Below are 21,102 nucleotides of genomic sequence, written 5' to 3'. Positions count from 1 at the left end.
CGTCATAAATAAATAGGGCTTAATGTTGAGTTTGATAGAGTATCTATCTCAAGAGAGAGTTGAATGGGGTTTTCATAACCCATTAAAATCAATGGAAACCACTGGCTGCCTGGAAGTTAGGAAATCAGTCCTCAAATGTATGGTATGCACAGTATAGGCTATTTGGATTTAATGGGCTAAAACATGCAAAAACCACCACTGTGGTCCCTCAATAACTTTAAAGTATTCAAAGTTTAAGAAAGAGAGTTAGTTCAGACTCAGTCCTGACCTGATCGTACAGTGCCCACATGACCATGTTTGGTCCTCCAGGAACCTCCCAGTCACTAATGTCAGCTTGGTGACTCGCCCTCATGGCATGTGTGAAAGCCACCCTGTCTGTCATGTGACTGTCAGGACAATGACAGGAAAAAGAGACAGCTGCCAACCACAACATCACACTCACATTCACACACATCAAAAAGAAGGCACTTTAGGGGGCGCTCTTAAGACTCATTCACTGCCCCCTCACAGCTATCACCCAGTATGACAACAAAATGGCATCATACATTAGTACAATATTCATTCGGGGCCATTACTGTGTAAACTACTTAGCTGGGTCATGACCATTCCTCCTCCCTCCCTGCTTGGTGCCCTAAGCTGTGTTAGTTCTCTGTTACTGGCAGACAGGCAGAGAGTTTATGTAAGAGTGACCCCTCTTCGGGCCTCCCTCGCCTAGCCTGAGCCTCACTGTCTCCTCTCTCTCTCTCTCTCTCTCTCTTACACACACAAACACACTGAAACACACACACATACACACCTCGACTAGCCTCAGACAGCAGGGTGATTGTAAGAGGCCAGACTCACTGCATAAATAGCTTTATTATGTTCTCAAAACTACCAGCGCTAACCAGCTTCACTCTCAAATAGCATAAGGTCATTGCCTGCGCTGGATGTGAAAGGCTGTGAATGAGACACTCCTCCAACCTTTTGCATTGTCCTTTGAAAACAATTATGATAACACATCGATAATGGAATACAGATGGACTGGACAGAGATGGTGAATGATATAGACGGGCAGACAAAACAGAGGAGTCTGAATGTGAGCAAGAAACACTGGGAGAGGGAGAGAGGGATGGCAGCAGAAACACAACCTTTTAAGGCTGCATACCCAGCAGCTCAGTGCCTGAGGTGGACTCACAAATAGCTCATACACACATGCAGACAGATGCGCACACACGCACACATTCACACATCCACAAGCACACCAAACGCCCGTGTGATTGCACAAGGTGAAGAGTCTTTTTTCTCCTCTTCTTTGATGTGAGAGTGTAGTAGAGGCTCGGCCATCCCTGGCTGTAGATGAGTATCTCACAGGGATGATGAACATTGTCTGTCTGCCATTTTTGTTTTTCATTTATCTCTTTTTCTCTTTTATACCAGCCCTCTAGTGAAGGGGCAATCACGTAAACCAGTGTTTCTAGAATGATCCAATCTTTGGTCAGAGACAAATCAAAAGGCCCCAGCCTTCTAGTACTTCCAAATCCAGTGGGCACGAACATGAGTTTTCAAACTGGGATTCTATTAATGGTTTGCCTCAGAGTAGAGCAAGGTGAAAGAAGCCATCTTTTTCCCGTGTCCACATCAAAGAGCTTATTCTGTTTTTTTAAGTGAACGTTATGAACTTCTATTTGGACATGAAATGCAAAATAAAACCCTTTCTCTCTCTGGCACAAGCATGTGTTCAGCTATAGGGCAGCTAGAAGGACAGTCATAAAGTACCATGTGTGGGACAGCTATAATAGAAAATGATGGCCTTGCAGCCGTTCTGTGCAGTTCCACACGCGCACACTCCTCTGGATGAGCCATATGCCAGGTAGCACTAAAACCATCCTCACCTAACTACCCCGCAGAAGCAGATGAATGTTAAACCATTTTAACTGCAGCAGAAGCCACAAAATGGCTGTCAGCAAAAACACCTCCCCTTCTCCCCAACTGTCTTCCTCCTTCCCCTCACCTCACCCCCCCAACCTCTGTTCTCTCCCCTCTTCTCTGTGCTACCTCTTTCCCTTACCCTCCACCTCCTACCTCTCCCCTCCTCACTCACTCTTTCTGTGTGCTCTGCCAAAAGGTGCTCCAGTGCTGATATTCTGTTAAGAGAGCCTGCCAACAGTTAGATTTGTCCTTGGATCCCATTCACATTCCCTCCTCCCCCTCTCTGTGATCCTATTTCGACCCGTGGTATCCAGCTCAGAAGGGGATACACCTAATCGATTTCTCATGCTTTAATTTAAAGGTGGCATGGGCATCTCATTACCTAATAGGGGTTTTAATAGCCCGCTTCATACTTTTGCGCCGCAAAATCCCTGCCAGCTTCAACTCCCCCAAATCTGTTAACAAGACAAGATCGATGGTTCCATCCGAGTCTGAGTAACCTCTATTATCTATCCCTCAACCCCATTTCTTTCCACCTAGTCACGCACTTCTCTTACAATTGCCTCTCTTCTCGTGCCCTTGTTCATCGTTTTCATCCAGTGCTCATTTCCACACCTTCATTCCCATTTATCCTCGAGACCTGACTATTTTTCTACACTTTCCTGACTCATTCAGGCTTGTCAATTTATCTTCTGGTGCTCTGCTTGTGACTGGTAACAGTGGCATTCTGCCATTCACTTTCAGCCCTCACCTTCCTCCATTCACTTCCAGCCCTCATCCTTCTCCACACATGGCCATCACTTTTGGCCACGCTGGTTCTGACACCCACGTGAAACTGACCAGCTATTGATAAATGCAACCAGGGTTGTGTAGCCAACTGCATGCAATGTGGAAGTCACATTTGTATGTATGCTGGCATCTCTGCACTGATGCTACGGCGGCATGTGAGGACTCAACAAACACAAAATAAACCAAAATGAATGCAAAGTGAGAAATGCAACACACTCCCTGCATACTGAGTGTGCTTCAACATGCAACTTCCACAGCATCATTTCATGACATCTGTCCCTCTGCAGCTCCTGTAACTCAACCAGAACGAATAGAAAAACCACATTCAACCAAAACGCTTTAAAACATTCCATACAGTCAAATGTGTCATAACTCATGACAGGCTGGAGGAGTACAAACCATCTGCCTGCTGCTTGTCACAGACTGTGATGCTATGTGATGGACTATCAATGTCAATGAAGATGCAGGAGGTCCACCTCAGTGGAAAAACATTTCAACTAGGAGCGTAAACAGCTTGGTGGAGCTGCTCCTTGACCAACCTGTAGTGGACACTTCATCCCATTGACCTAATTAGCTGTTTTATCTTACTGCCACCTAATTACCAAGGTATTACACAGTGAGAATGGATGGAGCCTGAGTGGTACAGCATTGTTTGGGGTGGTCTGTGTGTACGTGCGACAATGTGCGCATGGTGGTGTGAGTATGTGCACGCGTGCGTGTGTTTAGTCGAATTTGTTGGAATGTTACTACAAGCACACAATTAATGTCGATTAAAGGATAAAAATGGCCCAGACATCATATTAAAAAAACACATCTATAAAGGCGGCATGTAAAACGCAAACATGTAAGGCAGATACACACAGCAGCTAATATTACATTATGAAAACATTAACACATTTACAGCAGAGGTGTACTCAGGTGTGGAATGTGGCCAGTCAACCGGGACTACTTACCCATGTCTAATGTTGTCACACACTCGGCTCTAACGTGTAAATATTTTATCAAGATCATTTACAATCCATTTAGACACATTTTACACAAGCGACGGATGGGATGACAGCCTCCCGGGGAGCTGTCAAACGGTGCCAGGATATATGTAGATATTTTTTTGACAGAAAACCCCGAGGAAAATGGCGTCAACGGTGCTTTGGAAAAGAAAAAAAACGCGAAAATAGGATTTGCAGCCGATCTGATGACAGAGGCAGGTAGCCGCACAGGAAAAAAATCCAATCGGAAACTTGGCGCTTCTGTTCAATTCCTCACAGAAATCAGATCTTTAGAGACTGTTGCGGATTGACCCGTGTGGTGGGGAGCCGCGGCGGTGCAGAGTGCGCCTCCGATGCCTTGCAGGATCGCTGGTCACTCGGGGAGCTGCACAGCGCTGAGATCCCTCGCAAATCCGCTACTCGGTTGGTAGGGGAGGAGGGGGGGAGTAGGACTATTACTGCAGTCAAAACAAGCCCGCATCCGACTACAAGCCTAAATCCAGCGGGAAAATGTCCGCGACAAGACCGCGCTTTCAGCCGTCAGTACAGGAGACTGGGGAGCCGAGGCAGGAGACGGTGGTTTGGGTCGCTTTCCCTCGCCGGTTGCATCGGATCAGGGTTTTCTCGCGCTCGCTCTCTCTCTCTCTCTCTGTCTCTCTCTCTCTCTGTCTCTCTCTCTCTCTCTCTCTCTCTCTCTCTCTCTCTCTCTCTCTCTCTCTCTCTCTCTCTGCTTTTCCGATCGGTGAATGTCAGGTCCCGGAGCCTGGTGTCTGGTAATGATCTCACCCAGCAGACTGAAAGCTCTGGCCGAGCAGAGCAGAGGAGAGAGGAGAAGAGAGGAGAGGAGAGGAGAGGAGGAGCGACATCGCCTCCACCTGGCAGCACTCACGCTTAGCGCGTCTCCTTCATTTGCAACCTTCCCTTAATTCCCATGGCCCTATCATGTGGGACTATAGGCTCCTGCAAAGGGGGGAAACAACATCTGGCAAAAGGCCTGTTGTTTTGACTGAGTCACTGCTGTAAGGACGGAGTGGTGTTCTGCACTTTTTTTTAACAAATTCAGATCATGCATGACTGCATGCAGAACTTTTATAGCCTAGTAATGGTTCTGCATATGTGCAGGCTCAGTCACTGGTATGTTTTTATTTACAAAGCATGGCAAACTTCCTATTTAGGCCCACTTATCTTCTCTTTTAAACTTGAAATTTGGAAATCACAATCTTCTTCCTCTTCCCACTGCATAAAACAATCTACAGACTGAACTTAAACTTCAGAATATTGTACTACTGAACAAGCTATGGTGAAATCCCTTGAGTCCAGCCTGATTATTTAAGTGTGATTCTCTGTAATTTACAGTTGCAACTCTGTTTCTGCCACTCTTGGCCAGGTCTCCCTTGTAGAAAAGAGACTAAAATAGAGTGTGACACTGAAATAGTTATTTTAACATATATATGGACTGGCTAAGAGTTCATATATGAATATTGAATCTAGGTTTAAGAGGCCTGAAATAGAAACAGAAATTAAATGAGACTTTTCAAGGACAATGAACAGATGTTGAGTTTAACGACTCGAAGGCTTGAGCACTGGACAGTCTGGTATGGGTCCGTTTCACTTTGCTGCCAAATTGACCAGATAATAGGCTAGTTTAATACCACAGCATACCAGCCAGACTTCATTTGAACAGCCATGGTCCTTTTGGTAAAGTTCCAGGCATAAATGTGGAAGAAAATCAATTTGTCCAGGGCCATACTCAACTTAATACTGAAATTTCCTGGCCAAGATAGCAGCACCACATAGCCCATAATATACAACACAAAGCTTGTAAAACATAACAGACAATGAAGAGATTAATTTAAGTACAGGAAACACATAAGATAAAACAGAGCAAGTACGATTGCTTAGATATTAATATAACACAACAATTAATGTAATAGATTAGCAGTAGATTGGTATTCTTTAAAAATAAATGCATAAAATGGATGAATAGAATCCTAATTAGCCTATCCATGACCAGATTTCCTCTGATTACAAAGAGAATGTATTTTAGATATAAGAAAGTATATGATCAATGGTTTCACTCTCCTCATCTACAATAAACAGTCATGTAACCCTCATCCGAGTCATAACTAAATACGTCAATCTTGTCAGATGTTCTATTGCGTCCTTGGGGGAGTTCTTACATGACACCTTTTGCAAACCTGTGGGTTTATCTATAAATAAACTTTATCACCTTTCTCTTAATAGGAAAAGGCTTGCCCATTAACCACAACTACTGGAATGACTTAAGATGATGTTATTTGACAGGAAGAGTATAATTCAATTGAACATGTGTGTGCAGTGAGTCAAAAGTTGCAACAACACACTCTGCTGACACATTAGCTTCAGGGAAAGATGAGGTGGGTGTGAATGGGGCTGAGTGAATGAATAAAGGTGAAGTGTGGACCTGTGTGCACATGTGCGGGGTGTGTGTGTGTGTGTGTGTGTGTGTATGTGTATGTGTGTCTGAGTGTGTGTGTGTGTGTGTGTGTATTGGTGCTTTCCCCTTAATATGTCACATTACAGCACGGTGGAAAACCTACATCAACCAGCCCTGAACAAGCCACAGTTGTTCCATTAATTCATCTTTGTCACAAATTGTGTTTATATCGTGCCTCCATGCAAACCTTGACCTTCCTTGTATGGAAAACATCCTTTAACATTAACAAGCAAATGCAAATGATGTCAGATGACCTTTCTCTCTTGGTGCCCCACAGTTACTCACTGTTACTCATCCCTTGCATTTGTGTGTGTGTGTTCTGGATATGAGTGTGCATGCCCATGTGTAGAACACCCACTGGGAGGTATTTCATTAGCCGGGGCGGTATTTGTGATTATGTGCTCAGTAGCATGTAAACACTCAGCACAGTTTCAAACTTGTAGTTAAAACTTGCAGTGCCATCAGTGGTTTGGGTGTTGCTGCCTTTCACTTCCCCTGCTTTGGCACATTTACAAGATTCAGTTATGTGTATATGTGTATAAGTGTGTGTAAACTGTGTTTAGAGTCCTTATTGGGTGTGTTTTCATAACAGTGTCACTGTTTATTGCTGATTTCTCCACTTGGGCATGATGGGACCAGTATTGTATTGCTGCATGTGTGTTTGTGTGCATTTTACTTCTATCTTTATTTATAAAGATCTTAATTTGAACATTTAATTATAGATAAACCTTTTGAGTGGCACCATCTTCTTTTTGAAGGGGTCCTCAGTCACAAAACATGACAAATATTTAAACAATTTTTAAAAAAATACATAAATTACAGTAATGATAATAAATAAAACAATCCAATGACACAAAACAAGCAACATAGTAACATTAACAAGGACATACACATAAAGGCTCATCCCCCATCCCAAAACACAAATCTACTACATCTGTTACAAGCAGTGTTGTAAAAAGTACCCAAAGGTTGTACTTAAGTAAAAGGAAAGGGATATTGTGTTAAAATGGTACTTTGGTAAAAGTAAAAATCACCCATACAAATAGTACTTGAGTACATGAGTCTTAAATAATCTGGTATTAAATGTTCAAAAGTAATTTATGGCATAAAATGTATTATCAAAGTAAAAGTGAAAGTAAATTCTACATATATTTACATAATATATGTAAAGTAGTAGTAGTAGTAGTATATATAAACTGTGTATGGGTTGACTGGATCTGATATTCAGTATTTTTTATTTTTGTTTGAATCAGTCTTTTTTTTCATCAGATTTCCGATAAAAAATAAATGATTTAAAAATGCACTACTTTTGCTCTGATGCAGCATGTAACTAGTAACTAAATGTATCGAATATATTGAGTAAAGTACAATGTTTGGCTCCAAAATGTAGTGGGGTGGAGGAATAAAGTAGCAGAAAATGGTAATACTAGTACTAGTACTTGAATAAATATATGTAGTAACATTACATCACTGTTTTTTTGGTTAAAAGTGGTATCTGTGTAAAAAAAAAAAACGAACAAAAAATATAAATAAATGAACAGCAGAGTGTGAAACAATGTGGCCCAATGTCTTGACAATGATAGTAGGGTCAGTGAAGGACTACAAACAGCTGGATTTAATTGGCTTGGCTTTAGGGTTTCAGGGAACAGAAACATAATTTGACTCTAAAATACATTTTAAGCCCTCACAAATATAGAATAACAAAACAGTGTGTGTGTGTGTGTGTGTGTGTGTGTGTGTGTGTGTGTGTGTGTGTGCTCACATTCATGTGTGTCTATTGATTTGGGATGTGTGCAAGAATACAAAGAGACCCCTGAGAGCGAGGGGTCAACAGCTGCTCCCCAACAGCCAATCAATTGCAGTGTATCAGTAAACATTACACACAGACACACATGCACACACACACACGGACACATACAGACGGCACTCTGTTCTCGAATCTGTTGCCATGGATACCAGATACAGGCAGCCAAGAGGGAGCAGTTTTCCAGCTTAAACTGTAAATATTGAATTATGATGGGGAGGAAAGAGACAGCAGTGTAGGGCAACGTTCCTGCCTGAATGATCTAAATATCTAGATAATCCTTTCATCTTTATTCACCGCTACAGGAAATCTGGTGCATCATTCATGTTCATCAAGTTCAACAAAAAAGATCAATCTGTCCTCCTGATCTAGCCATTTATCTAACTCTCTATTACAGACTGAGTGGTGCCCTCATTCCTTCATCTCTCCCTGTCTTTTTGTCTGGAAGATTCCCTCAAGTGGGACGCAAAGTAAATGCTTCCCCGTGCCTGATTTGCAATACATAAAAGCGGATCTCATTCAAGCCACTTTACCAAATGCTAAAGCTTTTATGTGGCATCAGTGCCACTGTGGTTTCATCTATGGGGAGAAAGGAGATGGAGAGATTGAGATGAAGAGGTGAAGATGGAGAAAGAATGATTTAACGATTAATTTGGCAAATGTTTTAAGTGGGGCCACTGGAGAGAAAAATTGAGAGAGGGGTAGAAAAGAGGGACTCTGAAGGAGAATGTCAATAATTGGTTTGTTGTCTTTATGAATAATAAAAGCAGTGGAGTCAGCAGAGCTGGAATGATAATAACACACTGATATTCATAACAAAGCTACAGCACTTGACTGTGCCGGGAAAGAGAGCAGCGAGAGTCGACGTGCTAACCTTGAGCTGACATTGCAAGCAGGAGAGACTCACGTTCAATCAATGAAGGGCTTTTCTCAGGGAGTCCACTAATCTCACAGGGCAGCAGAGGGTTCATCAGAGCTGAGAGACCCCTGAGACTGACAGAGGTAATGGGGTTAGCTGAGAGAGGTGGAGAGGGAGTGTGTGTGTGTGTGTGTGTGTGTGTGTGTGTGTGTGTGTGTGTGTGTGTGTGTGTGTGTGTGTGTGTGTGTGTGTGTGTGTCTGTGCGCAGGTTGGAGAGGTTCGCTGTGAGCAAGACAGTGACAGCATACAAGGAACATGCAATTGTGTGTGAGATAACCTGCACTTGATACAGATGTGCATAACATGGGTGCGTCTGTGCATGTGTGTGTTAGACGGAGCAAGGGCCATGTTGATAGAGTGAGAAGTTAATGGGACGTGTGACAATGCTGATTACTGAGGCCTCAGTGATCTGCCTGGGTTAATGAAGTAAATGACTTCTTGGACAACACACCAGCGGGGCTATCTTCAACTCCTGATACACTCAGATAAACCAGTCTGGCCTTCTCTTCTCCCTCATTTACCTCCTAAAGATGCCTGGCTTGAACACCCTGCTGCCCTTAGTTGCATGAGATTCATTCACTGTACCCATGGTGTCCATCCTGAGACACTTTTTACACATATCCTCTACTTGTATCCTCCAAATGCTTGACTATGAAATGAGACAAAAAAAAAACTGAACGTATAGGCAGGACTTACGACAAGCTGCTCAGGCACACAGTGAACAATCATTCTGAATGATTAAAGTGGCCACCTGCAGTTTGCACATGCAGCTATACTTGCATATACAATGCTACACACACACACACAAATGGAGAGAAAGAGTTATTGCACGACTTTGTTTTCCATTTGGGGCTGAGATGGAGATTCTTCTAATGAGGGCGATAACGATGTCTGTGAGGAAATGCCGACCGGAACAAAACAACAACACAGATGGGAGCTTAGACAACAACAAAGACAGCCCTAAATGTAGTTGACTATGGACTCCCTGCTGGCTCTGTCTATGTGAAGAGATGACACTGTGCCCATCCCCCTGCTACTTATAGGGACATTATCATAATGTTGTCTCTGTATGAGCCAAGCTATCTAGTGGGCTCATCTTGAAGTCCTCCACAAGCCCTGGTGTATGTATGCTGATGCCTCAGATGCTGGAGGAAGACGGTGGTGAACAAAACAAATTCTGCCCTAATATTTATTCAAACTGACAGTTCTGGCATCTAACAATGCAGCCCAGGACTGACAGCACCAATTTGATGAATCTCTGCGTTGGTTGTAAACAAACGGCAGCAAGGAAGATAATGATTGTCCTTCTGTTTGTCCTTCTGCTTTCTTATTGTCTTGTCACTGCACTCACTGTCTGTAAAGAATAAATGTGAAACGGGCAAAGTGAATCGTGTTGTGGACTGCGAGTGGTTCATGTGTTGCAGTAACTGCCACAAGTTAGACACATTTGAGTTCAAATCCTGGTTTATATGTTGACAAAAATATAACTAATAAAACAAGCAACGGGTTAGGAGTGCCAGCATCTATTAGTAACAAGAATAACAAATAATTAGTTCTGAGAAATAGATATTGTTTGTCATGGCTTGTGTGAACCTTCACACCTCAAACATCCACCCTACAACATCCTGTTGTGTTATAACTGTGCATGTGGTCAGATACAGCTGCATTTGTGTGTGCGCGTACATGTGTACGTGTACGTGTGTGTGTGTGGGCCTGTGTGAGAGAGTCAGAAGTCGAAACAAAGAGGAAAACTCCCTAGATGTCAGAACATTGCCACTTCCCCTGAGACCCCGTGAGTAAAATGAGGACATAAACATACAGCAGGTATATGATACAGCACTGACAGCAATAGCGCTGAATCATTTTTCTGAGTGTATCAAAGTTCCTTTTAAACATGACCTTTCCGATGTATTGACCTAATAAAGGGCATATGATATGACTAAAATGTCAATTTGAGCAATAGATGAAGTGGCCTAACACTCTCATCAGATTTTTAGATCTTGTCTTCTGCATTTTGACATGTTATGCATGGTTTGTAGGTGGTGGTGGTGGCGGCTCATAACAAATCTGATTGCCAGTTGTTAGTGTGTGTAGCAGAATGTGTGTTTGGCAGGGTGATGCAAAGAGAAGAAGAAGAAGAAGAGGAAATAACTGTAAAAACAAAAGGTCATCTTCAGGGAATGGCCCTATCTTTACTCTCAGAAGACTGACCAGATTATTATCATAGCTTTACAATCAGTGTACAGTGTGACAGAAGAAGAATGAAGGGGCCACATACCGCACACACAAATACACACACACACACACACACACACACACAAAAGACACCTGGCCTGCATTTGTTGTTTACTGTACATCGTGTGAACACTGCCCCATCTGAAGCTGCTTCCCAGCAGCAGGATGTGGTGGTGCGACACGTCCTCGCTCAATAACACCCACTTCCTATGAGTTTGACAAACAGCCCTGCGGTTTCACTCTCCTCCTGCCCGTCAAACAGAGGTACACACACACACACACACACATACACACACACACACACACACACACACACACGCATGCACGCATGTGCATGCACGTGCACGTGCACGCACACACACACACACACACACACACACACCAGCTCAACAACATCACCATCTGCTAATGTGACATATAACTAGAGTGAGTTATTGTGCATAATGTTACCCATGCTATCATGAGATTTACTGTGACAAACTGTATAAACGCCACCAGAATCATTTATGTATCCATAACTCAGCTGCCGCTCTCCTCATGCACAGGCTCAGAGAGAGACTGAGGGGAACGAGCACAATGCCCTCAAATCATATCAGAATTAGAGGAGAACATCAATATGTCACATTTGTTTTAGAGCAAGTGATGTAAGTGGGTCTGAGTTATGTCTACCACTGGACAGTTATGTTCCACATTAAGCCTGCCTATATATCCCTAAAGGTTGATGATACAATGCAAGCAAAGACTTTGAGTGCTGCTAGACTCTTCTTCTCTTCTCTTCTCTTCTCTTCTCTTCTCTTCTCTTCTCTTCTCCCTGCATGGTTGCATGGGCACATACGGTCCTGTCAGTCACATCTGTGAGCTGTCAGGATATGAATGTGCATGCATCTGGGGGGTTGAATGAGGGGTGTATTAGGCCTGCTGATCCTTCACACTCCTCTTGTCAAACTTAACATGAAAATGAAAGTCAGTCGAGAGAGAAAATGTGTGTGTGTGCGTGTGTGTGTGCGTGTGTGTGTGTGTGTGTGTGTGTGTGTGTGTGTGTGTGTGTGTGTGTGTGTGTGTGTGTGTGTGCGTCCGTGTGTGTGTGTGTGTGTGTGTCAGCCAGTGAGGGTCAAAGGAGAAGAGCCATGCCTAATCCTGTGGGATGTGAGGGTATCTGCTGTGTATGGAGATGGGATGTAGAGATGTGTTCAGCGGTGCATGGATCACAAAACCTTCCTAACTGACAGAAGAGACTCCCAAGAGACCAATGTCAAACTGCTAGATCCTAGAAAAGGAAAAAAAAAAGAGAGACTAAATGTGTGGAACATAAGAGTATTGAAAGTATTGCATATTGCATCATAATTGTGAAACGTTACACAAAATTGAGAGCAGATAGGATTTGTGTTGGTTTTCTTTCATTGATTCAGAAATCAGATCAAAGTACAGAACATAAACTATTTCTTGTTATATTATTATCATTATTATCATTATTATTAATGGTAATACAATTCTTTGTCATAGATAAAAGTTGTGATAAATAGCTTAATAAAAATAGAAAATGTGTTGTGAAACAAAAGGTAGTGTAAAAACAGAATCATTGTTGATAACAGTATACTGTTAGTGCAGACTGATAAATCAAGGATAGTATGTAAGCTAGGTGCATTTTTGACTACTTTTCTGCTTCTCTTTAAATAACTTGGCTTGTGCTGGTAATCTATACTGGTTGTTTGTATTGTGGTTTTGTTTTGCATTTGTACTGGTCAACAGCAAATGAAAATCTGAAATCTGAAGAATAGTAAAAACAAAAGACTAAAGAATACATTAAAATACAGCCTACACTTGTTTTTTAAGCTGATCCTGCTAAATACATGTATTTACCTGTAATGTGTTAACAGATCAGATTTGAGCCGAGAATCCTTTAGTTTAATTGTTTAAGAAGTCTAATTAATATTAATTGTAATATGCCAAGTTCTTTATTATTATTAGTTGTAATAATAATGTTAACAGTAAAAATGTGTGTAACAATTCCCTGTGAGCCTAAAAACATAATCACATGAAGTTGTTTACATAAACTAGACGTGTTTCTCAAGTAGAGTTCATGTTCTCAGTGTTGGACAAGTTGGACCGGTAGGTGGCGGTGTTGGTCAGTGTAAAACCTCCTTTAACCCGGAAACAGTACTTGCGGACCTTTAACAAGGCAGGAAGTGTCTCCCAATGATAGTGACAGTTAGCTATCATGGCGCTTGATGTAAAGTCCAGATCCAAACGATACGAGAAACTGGATTTCCTCGGAGAGGGTCAGGTAGGTAGAAACGAAAATCAGTGATTTCGGTTTTTGCAGCTGCCTACGTTCCTCGCCTACAGGTTGTGCCCAGTCGCGTGTAAAGCCTGCTAGCAAGCTAGCAAGCGTTAGCCGGTTGCTAATGTCAACAAAGCCGCGCTGCTTCATACTGTTGTGCTCTCAGCAGCAGTGATGGTAGAAAATACATGTGTGTAACTCTTTCTGAACTCATTGATCTGTTTCTCTTCTCCAGTTTGCTACAGTGTACAAAGCCAGGGATAAAACGACTGATACCATAGTTGCCATTAAAAAGGTACAAGAAGTTAGCTTACATTTTATTTCACTTTTATTAGCATCTGTATTCTATGCTGATGCTTAACACCAAGATTGTTTTTGTTTTTCGGCAGATTAAGGTTGGCCACAGAACTGAGGCTAAAGATGGTAAATGCTGACCTCCTGATGACACATATGTAACAGTGCAGTCCACTGTCCTGTTGTACCTGTTAATGACTTAATTTTCCTATCAACAGGTATTAATAGGACTGCTCTTCGAGAGATCAAACTGCTGCAAGAACTGCATCATCCAAACATCATTGGGGTAGGTAGAATTGGCTTTTGACATTGTGAGTACATATAATTGTGCTTCTTATTTGAACTGAGTGCTAAATGTACTTTGCTGTGTGTTTTTAGTTGCTGGATGCCTTCGGTCACAAATCTAACATCAGCCTGGTGTTTGACTTCATGGAAACAGATCTGGAGGTGGGACAGTTCCTCCTCTCTTTCTATCTTTGTCTGTCCAGGGAAATACAAAATAACATGATATTATAGTATCTAGTCCCAAACAAGAGCTTACTGAGAAGTCTTCAAATTTTGACTTGGTTAAATTGTGAGGGTCACTTTTTGGTCTGCTCACATTTCCTTACAAACTTTTCCTGACAGGAATTTAAGATGTTGTTTTGTAGAACTTTTAATGTCACAAATGGCTTCACTTCTATTCTCTGAATAGATCTAACTTAACTGAAACCTTTACTTAAATTTAGCTAACTAAATAACTTTTCCTGGAAAATATGTATTAATTAAATACTTTTCGAGAAAAAGCTCTAGTGATTTGATAATTTATTCCACTAACTACATCTTGACATATAATGCTATTCAGTAGTGCAATTTAATTAAATTCAAGTGGTTTTATTGGCATGCATATGATACAATGCTGCCAAATTATATTAATACCAACTATACAATTACAATTAAGTAAACATTAATAAACAAAATTAGACAATAATAATTTGAGCTATAAACATACAATATAAGATATAATAAACAGAGGACAGATTAGTTTAATTATTATTAATTGATATTAATTATAAGTCGATATTAAAATACAATTCTGCAGATTTTGTAGACCAGTACCATAAACTGCAGGTCCTTCACCTCTTGAGCTGGATTACATTATATTGTAGAGATGTTTTATTATCTTGTATTATATTATTCTACAGTATTATTAATATGGCTGTCTCTGTATGGAGATGTACATCAATTACTCATGATAATCAAAGACATTGTAAAAGAACATGTTGCATTTTAATTAGTGGGCCACCTTATGAAAATATTATAACTTCCCCTTAGTAGAGATCAGGGAGAGAGCATTGCAAAGTTGGGTTTCATTGTAGTGATTTTGTGTTTGACAAATATTACTTTGTGTGTGGAACCTGATAGTTATCGGTTTGCTGTTGTGTTCAGTTACCATGAATAGCAGAGCAGGCCAAAGAATAAATGAATAGATGAATATGAACTGTGATTTAGAGGTGTAAGGTCAGGTGACATTCAGAGTAGCATAGAAAATATGACCAGGATGACGAATATAGCCGTGTGAGTGCCTTCTCCAAACCATTAAGTGGTTCTACAAGGTCACTGACGCTTTTATACTTTTCCCCACCTCCCCCTCCGGTTTGTCTTAACACACAAGGCTCCAGATGGGCACCCACCACCGATACATCAGACCGATGCAAAACAAGATAAGCACGCTTCAAGGAAAAATCAATACCACTCTGCTCTTGGCTCTCACAATGAATTGATGCCATTAGCGTCTCTCTGACAGACAGACAGACCAGACACGAGGATGAAATATGATGCACGTCTTATTACCAGTGCAGAAAAGCTATGTTTAGGCTACATGCTTAGATATTGCTGTATGAGCTTATCAGCTACAGTTCAATGCTTTTATTGCCAATAGCATATATAAGGATTCTGAAGCCTGTGTTTTTGGAGCTGACGGAAAAATAGAAATTCTCGGTGAGAGGTTGAATCTGAAATGTGCTGCCTGGCTTGGCTCCAGCTGTGTGTGGCTTTAATTATCTTATCGGCTCTCATATGAGTAATTTAATTTTGAATGTGAAGCCTACAGCTATGTATAAACATTGAATAATGAATGCAGATTATTATTTTTAAGATATCAGGCTTACTTAATCTTCTTTGTGTTTGTTATGTTTTTTTTTTTTTAGGTGATCATCAAAGACACTAGCTTAGTCCTGACTCCAGCCAACATCAAAGCCTACATCCTCATGACTCTGCAAGGATTAGAGTATATGCACCAACACTGGGTCCTGCACAGGGTAAGAGCAATTATACTGCACACACACACACACACACACACACACACACACACACACATGCAAAGAGTCGGTAATGTACACTTTGCCACTTTGTATTTCCAGGATCTGAAGCCAAATAATCTGCTGTTGGATGGTAACGGAGTATTGAAGTTGGCTGATTTTGGTTTGGCCAAAGCATTTGGCAGCCCCAACAGAGTCTACACTCATCAAGTTGTTACCAGGTGTGTGCCATTTGTACATTCTCCTGTTTTTTGTTACACTTGTTGGAACTATCCTACAGCAGCACACATAGATTCATTGAGATAAATAAATCCTCATGTGCTTCATTTGATTAATATTGGTTAATAGCTAAATGTATCACATGAGCAGATCAGTTTGTGACTGGTTTAGACGTCACAGATTGTAAATAAATTGTTAGACCCATGAATAGCAGCAAACTGTCTTCTCTTAAAGAAACTGTTGTAAGCTTCATTTCTAGTTTAACAGAATTACTCTTCTTACCCGAAGAGTAATGTACTGTATGTCTCTTTAAGAGTTAGAAAATGTAACTCTCTGTGTTAATTCATCCTTTCCTAGGTGGTACCGTTCCCCCGAGCTCCTGTTTGGTGCCAGGATGTACGGTGTGGGTGTTGACATGTGGGCAGTGGGATGCATCTTGGCAGAGTTGCTCCTTCGGGTATACACACCTCACTTCAAAGAGATATTCACACATTATCCACAATCAGGAATGCTCTTATTTTTGTTTCCATAAATGTCTCTGTCCTTTGCTGTAGATACCATTCCTTGCTGGAGACTCAGATCTTGACCAGCTGACCAAGATCTTTGAGGCTCTTGGTACACCCACAGAAGAGACATGGCCTGTTGGTATCTGTTTTTCTCTCCTGTGATATAAATTTTTGTTTTTACTTGGTCAAATGTGAGGATGATTGTCTACAATTATTTGTCAAATATCTCTGCAGGGAGTGAGTAGTCTACCAGACTATGTTTCCTTCAAAATATTTCCTGGCACACCTCTGGAACATATATTTAGTGCAGCTGGAGACGACCTACTAGAGCTGCTACAAGGCCTCTTCACCTTTAACCCCTTGACGAGGACCACAGCTACACAGGTAATACACCACTAAAGCACAGTAGCCATTCTCCATTTTGGCAGAGTAATGTACTGAGGGCAATTGTGTGCAGAAATTGAAGAGCAACACCATTTTACATTTTCAGTTTTGAGGAAATGAAACAAATTAGGTTTTTTTTTTTTTTTTTCTATGTTAAAGTGTTGTGTTCTTACATTAATGATTACAATTAGTTATGTATGTAATATTTAAATATACATGTTTTGCGGGATACATTTTCTATTATACATAGCAGTTTCTGAGTGAATTCAGTACAAGAAGGTGGTAAACATTTCAGTAAATAATTTCCCTAATGGCAGTGTTGTAAAAAGTACCCAAAAGTCATACTTGATTAAAAGTGTTAAAATAACACATTCTGTTGAAGTGAAACTCACCCACACAAGTAAAAGTACTAAAGTATCCAAAGTACAATTACAAGTAAAAGTAAATTATACATATATTTAAATGTATGTATATAATGTATATGATGGCTTGACCAATTATCAGATCTGATATTCAGCATTTTTCTGATTATTGGAATCTTTTTTTAATCTGATGTTGATCAAATTAATTAATTCAAGTTGCTAGTTTGGCTCTGATGCAGCATGCAATCTGTAAAGTAACTAGAAACTAAAGTTATCAGATAAATGTGAGGTAAAAGGTACAATATTTGCCTCCAAAGTGGAGTGGAGAGGAATTATAAAGTAGCAGAAAAAATAAAAACATATACTAAGTATCCGTACCTCAAAATTGCACCTGAGTAAATGTATTTCATTACAGTCTACCACTGCCTAATGATGAGTTTGTTCAACATGGCATCTCTTTAATCAACACATTTCATCTAGAGTAATCCAAAAAATGTTGTTTGTTGAGCAAACAAAAGTTTCTTTACAGCATGAAAGCTAATTTAAAACAGAGGAGCAATAAAAAAGGACAAGATTCTAACAAGGAATAAAACAACAAATGGTTTAAATGTTTAAATGTCTTTGTCTTCAAAATGTAGTTTCCTTCAAACTCTTGCCCATATGCAGCTGATGATGTGTTTATACTCTTGTCTGTTGCTCTCCAGGCTTTGAAGATGAGGTACTTCAGTAATCGACCTGCTCCCACTCCTGGTCCCCAACTCCCCCGACCCAACTGTTCAGTTGAGGCCCTGAGGGAGAAGGAAACAGTCGGGCTTAAGAGGAAAATCGAGGGCATGGACACAAGTAATCAACACATATTTGCCTGTAGTTACTATGTATACATTATCCACTAAGTTTATTTATATACACATAGTCAAATAAAGCTGGTCAGTTTTAAAACTGTTTAAAAACTTACATATAGAATGTTGTGAATTTAAGCTACGTGAACTGTTCCTCCTTGTTCTCATGGTTATGCACACTACAGTCATTAATCCAGACTGCAACTTGATTGAACCTAGCAATTCAAAGGGTGTTGGCTGCACATTTAACTGCAGTAGGAAATTCAGAATATAGTGAAGAAGAACACACACGCACACACATGCAGACAGTTTAGTGGATTGTGGTGGGGTATGTTTTACTGAAGGAGGACCTTGGTGTTTCTGGGAGGTTCAAAGCTTTTCCAGCTCCTGCTGTGGTTTGGAAAATATAAGGGTTGACTTTATGCTATGCTCCATGCTACAGTACATTACAGAGAGAATTTCTGAATACGTACAGTAGATGGAAACTTTAGTGGTTAGCAGATTGCTCATTACAGGCTTGTTTCACTTGCACATGTAGTGTAGATACATGATTTGGCTGTATTTTTCTGTAGTGCTTGTTTATAATGTTTTTAATAACAGTCTTAATGTTATTTGCAGATGTGATGATGAAGAAGAAGCTGATTTTCTGACCAGATGGGACCTGGTAAATCCGATGATCACCATCTTCACACCGCGTGGCTCAGCTTTCCCGCATTGCTCAGGATTGTCCACTGGAATGAAAAACAAAATAACGAAGTTCAAATCCAGCAGTGGATGTGGTTGTCTTTAGGACATTTTAGAGATTATAGCTGTTACATCAGTTAAAAAATTCTGCTTGAAGTAACCAAGTTGCTGCTGTGTTCAGCATTCCTTTGAATGATGTCCAACAGAGACTGTCTGGTCAATAGTGTTGGCTCTGGTCTTTCTCCATTGTAACAATGATGCCTAAGCTCTGGGAGCCTTTTGGAATATGTCTATTTATGTGACTGATGAAAACAACCAAACTAGCTAGCCTGATTTATTTCCTGTATTTTTATTTTTTGTATGTAAGACCAATAAATGGTGCATATGCATATATGGGGATTTCCTCCTGTGATGTGGTCATGGTTGAGAGACAGTCTGAGTCTCTTATCTAATTACTTTAACGCACTATGAAAAAAGAATTACATACTGTACTTAATTATGACAAGAGCCCCTCAGTCTTGGTCTGATACACTCTGGTCTTGGTTATTACTTGGTCTCTGGAAGCTTTGACTACAACACTGATAACACCTGTAGAGTCCAACGAATACAGGCTGATTTCATTTTAGAAGTATTCACACAGTCTGCAGTCTTTTTCACCTGTACGAGTGGACAGAAATAGACTTGTGGTTTATTTACTCAGCATGAGAAAGAGGTGTGTATTTTCTGACTGTGTGTGCTTATGTGGCATAAGCCCTGCCTTCAGGGCAGACAGGGTGACGCTAGGCTTGACTGTGTCAAGTAACAATGTGCCACCAGACATATATTTCTCTCCCTGTCCTTTGTCTTCAACTTTACTGTGATCCAATGCAGTGTGACATGTCAGAAGCCTGATGCTCCAGCAGGCGATCTGCTGCCCTTTTGGTTTTCTGTCAAACAGGATCAGATTAGAGAAGGAGACAGCAGAAGAGGGAGTGTGTCACAGCTGAAAAAATCAGTCTTAATATTTAATCAAATCTATTTCTTATTCTATAACAAAAGCCAGTGCAGATTTGTATTATGTCGTCTGCTTCAGTGCTCACATGACATGACAGAAGTTATGTCTGATTTTACAAAAAATCGCAAACATAATTGTGCTAGTTGAACCATCCACTCATTTAGTGTGACAACGTTCTGGATCTGAGCAGAGAGGGTCGTGGATTGGAGGTCATGGTCCCCTTAGTTCAGAAAAAGGACGTCCTGTGTGATTCATGCCTATTTATAAATTACCACGATACAGCTCTGAGAGGGGACACAATGACATTGTGTGGCAGTGGTGGGTGACTACAGTGTGTGTGTGTGTGTGTGTATTTGTTGTGTGACTGGGTCAGATGACAGTTTGGCAAATAGCAGCAGCACAGTCATAAAGAGCTACAGTAGCAGCCTTATCAGCTCAGGCTCATAGAAAGGCCATTTCATTGGCCAGGATTACCACTGTTGGAACAAACACACTGTTGCCCACATGCTGTGACTGAATATGAGCACAGGGTTTGCGGGAAAAAGTGATACTTGCTCATGTGGGTTGAATTGAAGCTTGATGATTAAGACGAATAAATTATAAAGTGTAGAGCCTTACATAAATCAGAATTCAACCAAAAGTCAAAGATCTCTGTGTGCACAGTTACTGTAGCCTACATTCAGGTAAACTGCCATTAGTCAAAGAAACAGGCAGTTTTGATCTCTGAAAATACTTTTCTTTAACTGACATTGGTGAAATTGAAGATGAAGGCCATTCCTTGTGTGATTACTTATTATATTATGATTTAAGGACAACACTTTTTGTAAAATGTTTCTGAAGAACAGATTTCATCTGTTGAGACTGGGACAGCAGACCAAGTTCTTCTGAGTCTATGTGGGCTTTGCAAATAACATGAGATAACGAGAAACAGAGCACTGCTCGTCAAGGTTAGAATAAAAAACAAGATTTAGGGAAACATTTGGTTAGTTAGGTCTCAACAATATATTGCCAAAACTTGGTATGCTAGGGAATATAGGCTATTACATTACCAATTATCTTTAATGACATTGCCTCATATAAATGGACTGTATATTAGCTTGAATTAAAGTTGGTTGTATA

General features: G+C 40.7%; 2 protein-coding genes across 2 annotated transcripts in view; one reads left to right on the top strand and one right to left on the bottom strand.

The window, feature by feature from the left end:
- The window catches only part of setbp1 (SET binding protein 1), a 34,754-nt gene extending 30,462 nt beyond the window's left edge, over positions 1–4,292 (bottom strand). Inside the window, exon 1 of the mRNA XM_073465687.1 lies at positions 3,654–4,292. The gene's annotated coding sequence lies outside the window, so the exon portion shown is untranslated. The remainder of the gene's footprint in view (positions 1–3,653) is intronic.
- Positions 4,293–13,327: 9,035 nt separating this feature from the next.
- Positions 13,328–19,380, top strand: cdk7 (cyclin-dependent kinase 7). The gene is made up of 12 exons (XM_073466174.1): positions 13,328–13,404; positions 13,637–13,696; positions 13,791–13,824; positions 13,914–13,981; positions 14,074–14,142; positions 15,885–15,995; positions 16,098–16,216; positions 16,572–16,671; positions 16,769–16,855; positions 16,955–17,104; positions 18,171–18,309; positions 18,924–19,380. The coding sequence occupies exons 1-12, from the start codon at positions 13,339–13,341 to the stop codon at positions 18,953–18,955; spliced, it is 1,035 nt and encodes a 344-aa protein (XP_073322275.1). The 5' UTR covers positions 13,328–13,338; the 3' UTR covers positions 18,956–19,380.
- Positions 19,381–21,102: the final 1,722 nt, after the last annotated feature.

This window comes from Pagrus major, chromosome 5 (genome assembly GCF_040436345.1).
Source record: "Pagrus major chromosome 5, Pma_NU_1.0".
Taxonomy (NCBI): Eukaryota; Metazoa; Chordata; class Actinopteri; order Spariformes; family Sparidae; genus Pagrus; species Pagrus major.
Note: the sequence above shows the minus strand (reverse complement) of the source record. Positions and strands in the feature narration are given on the sequence as shown.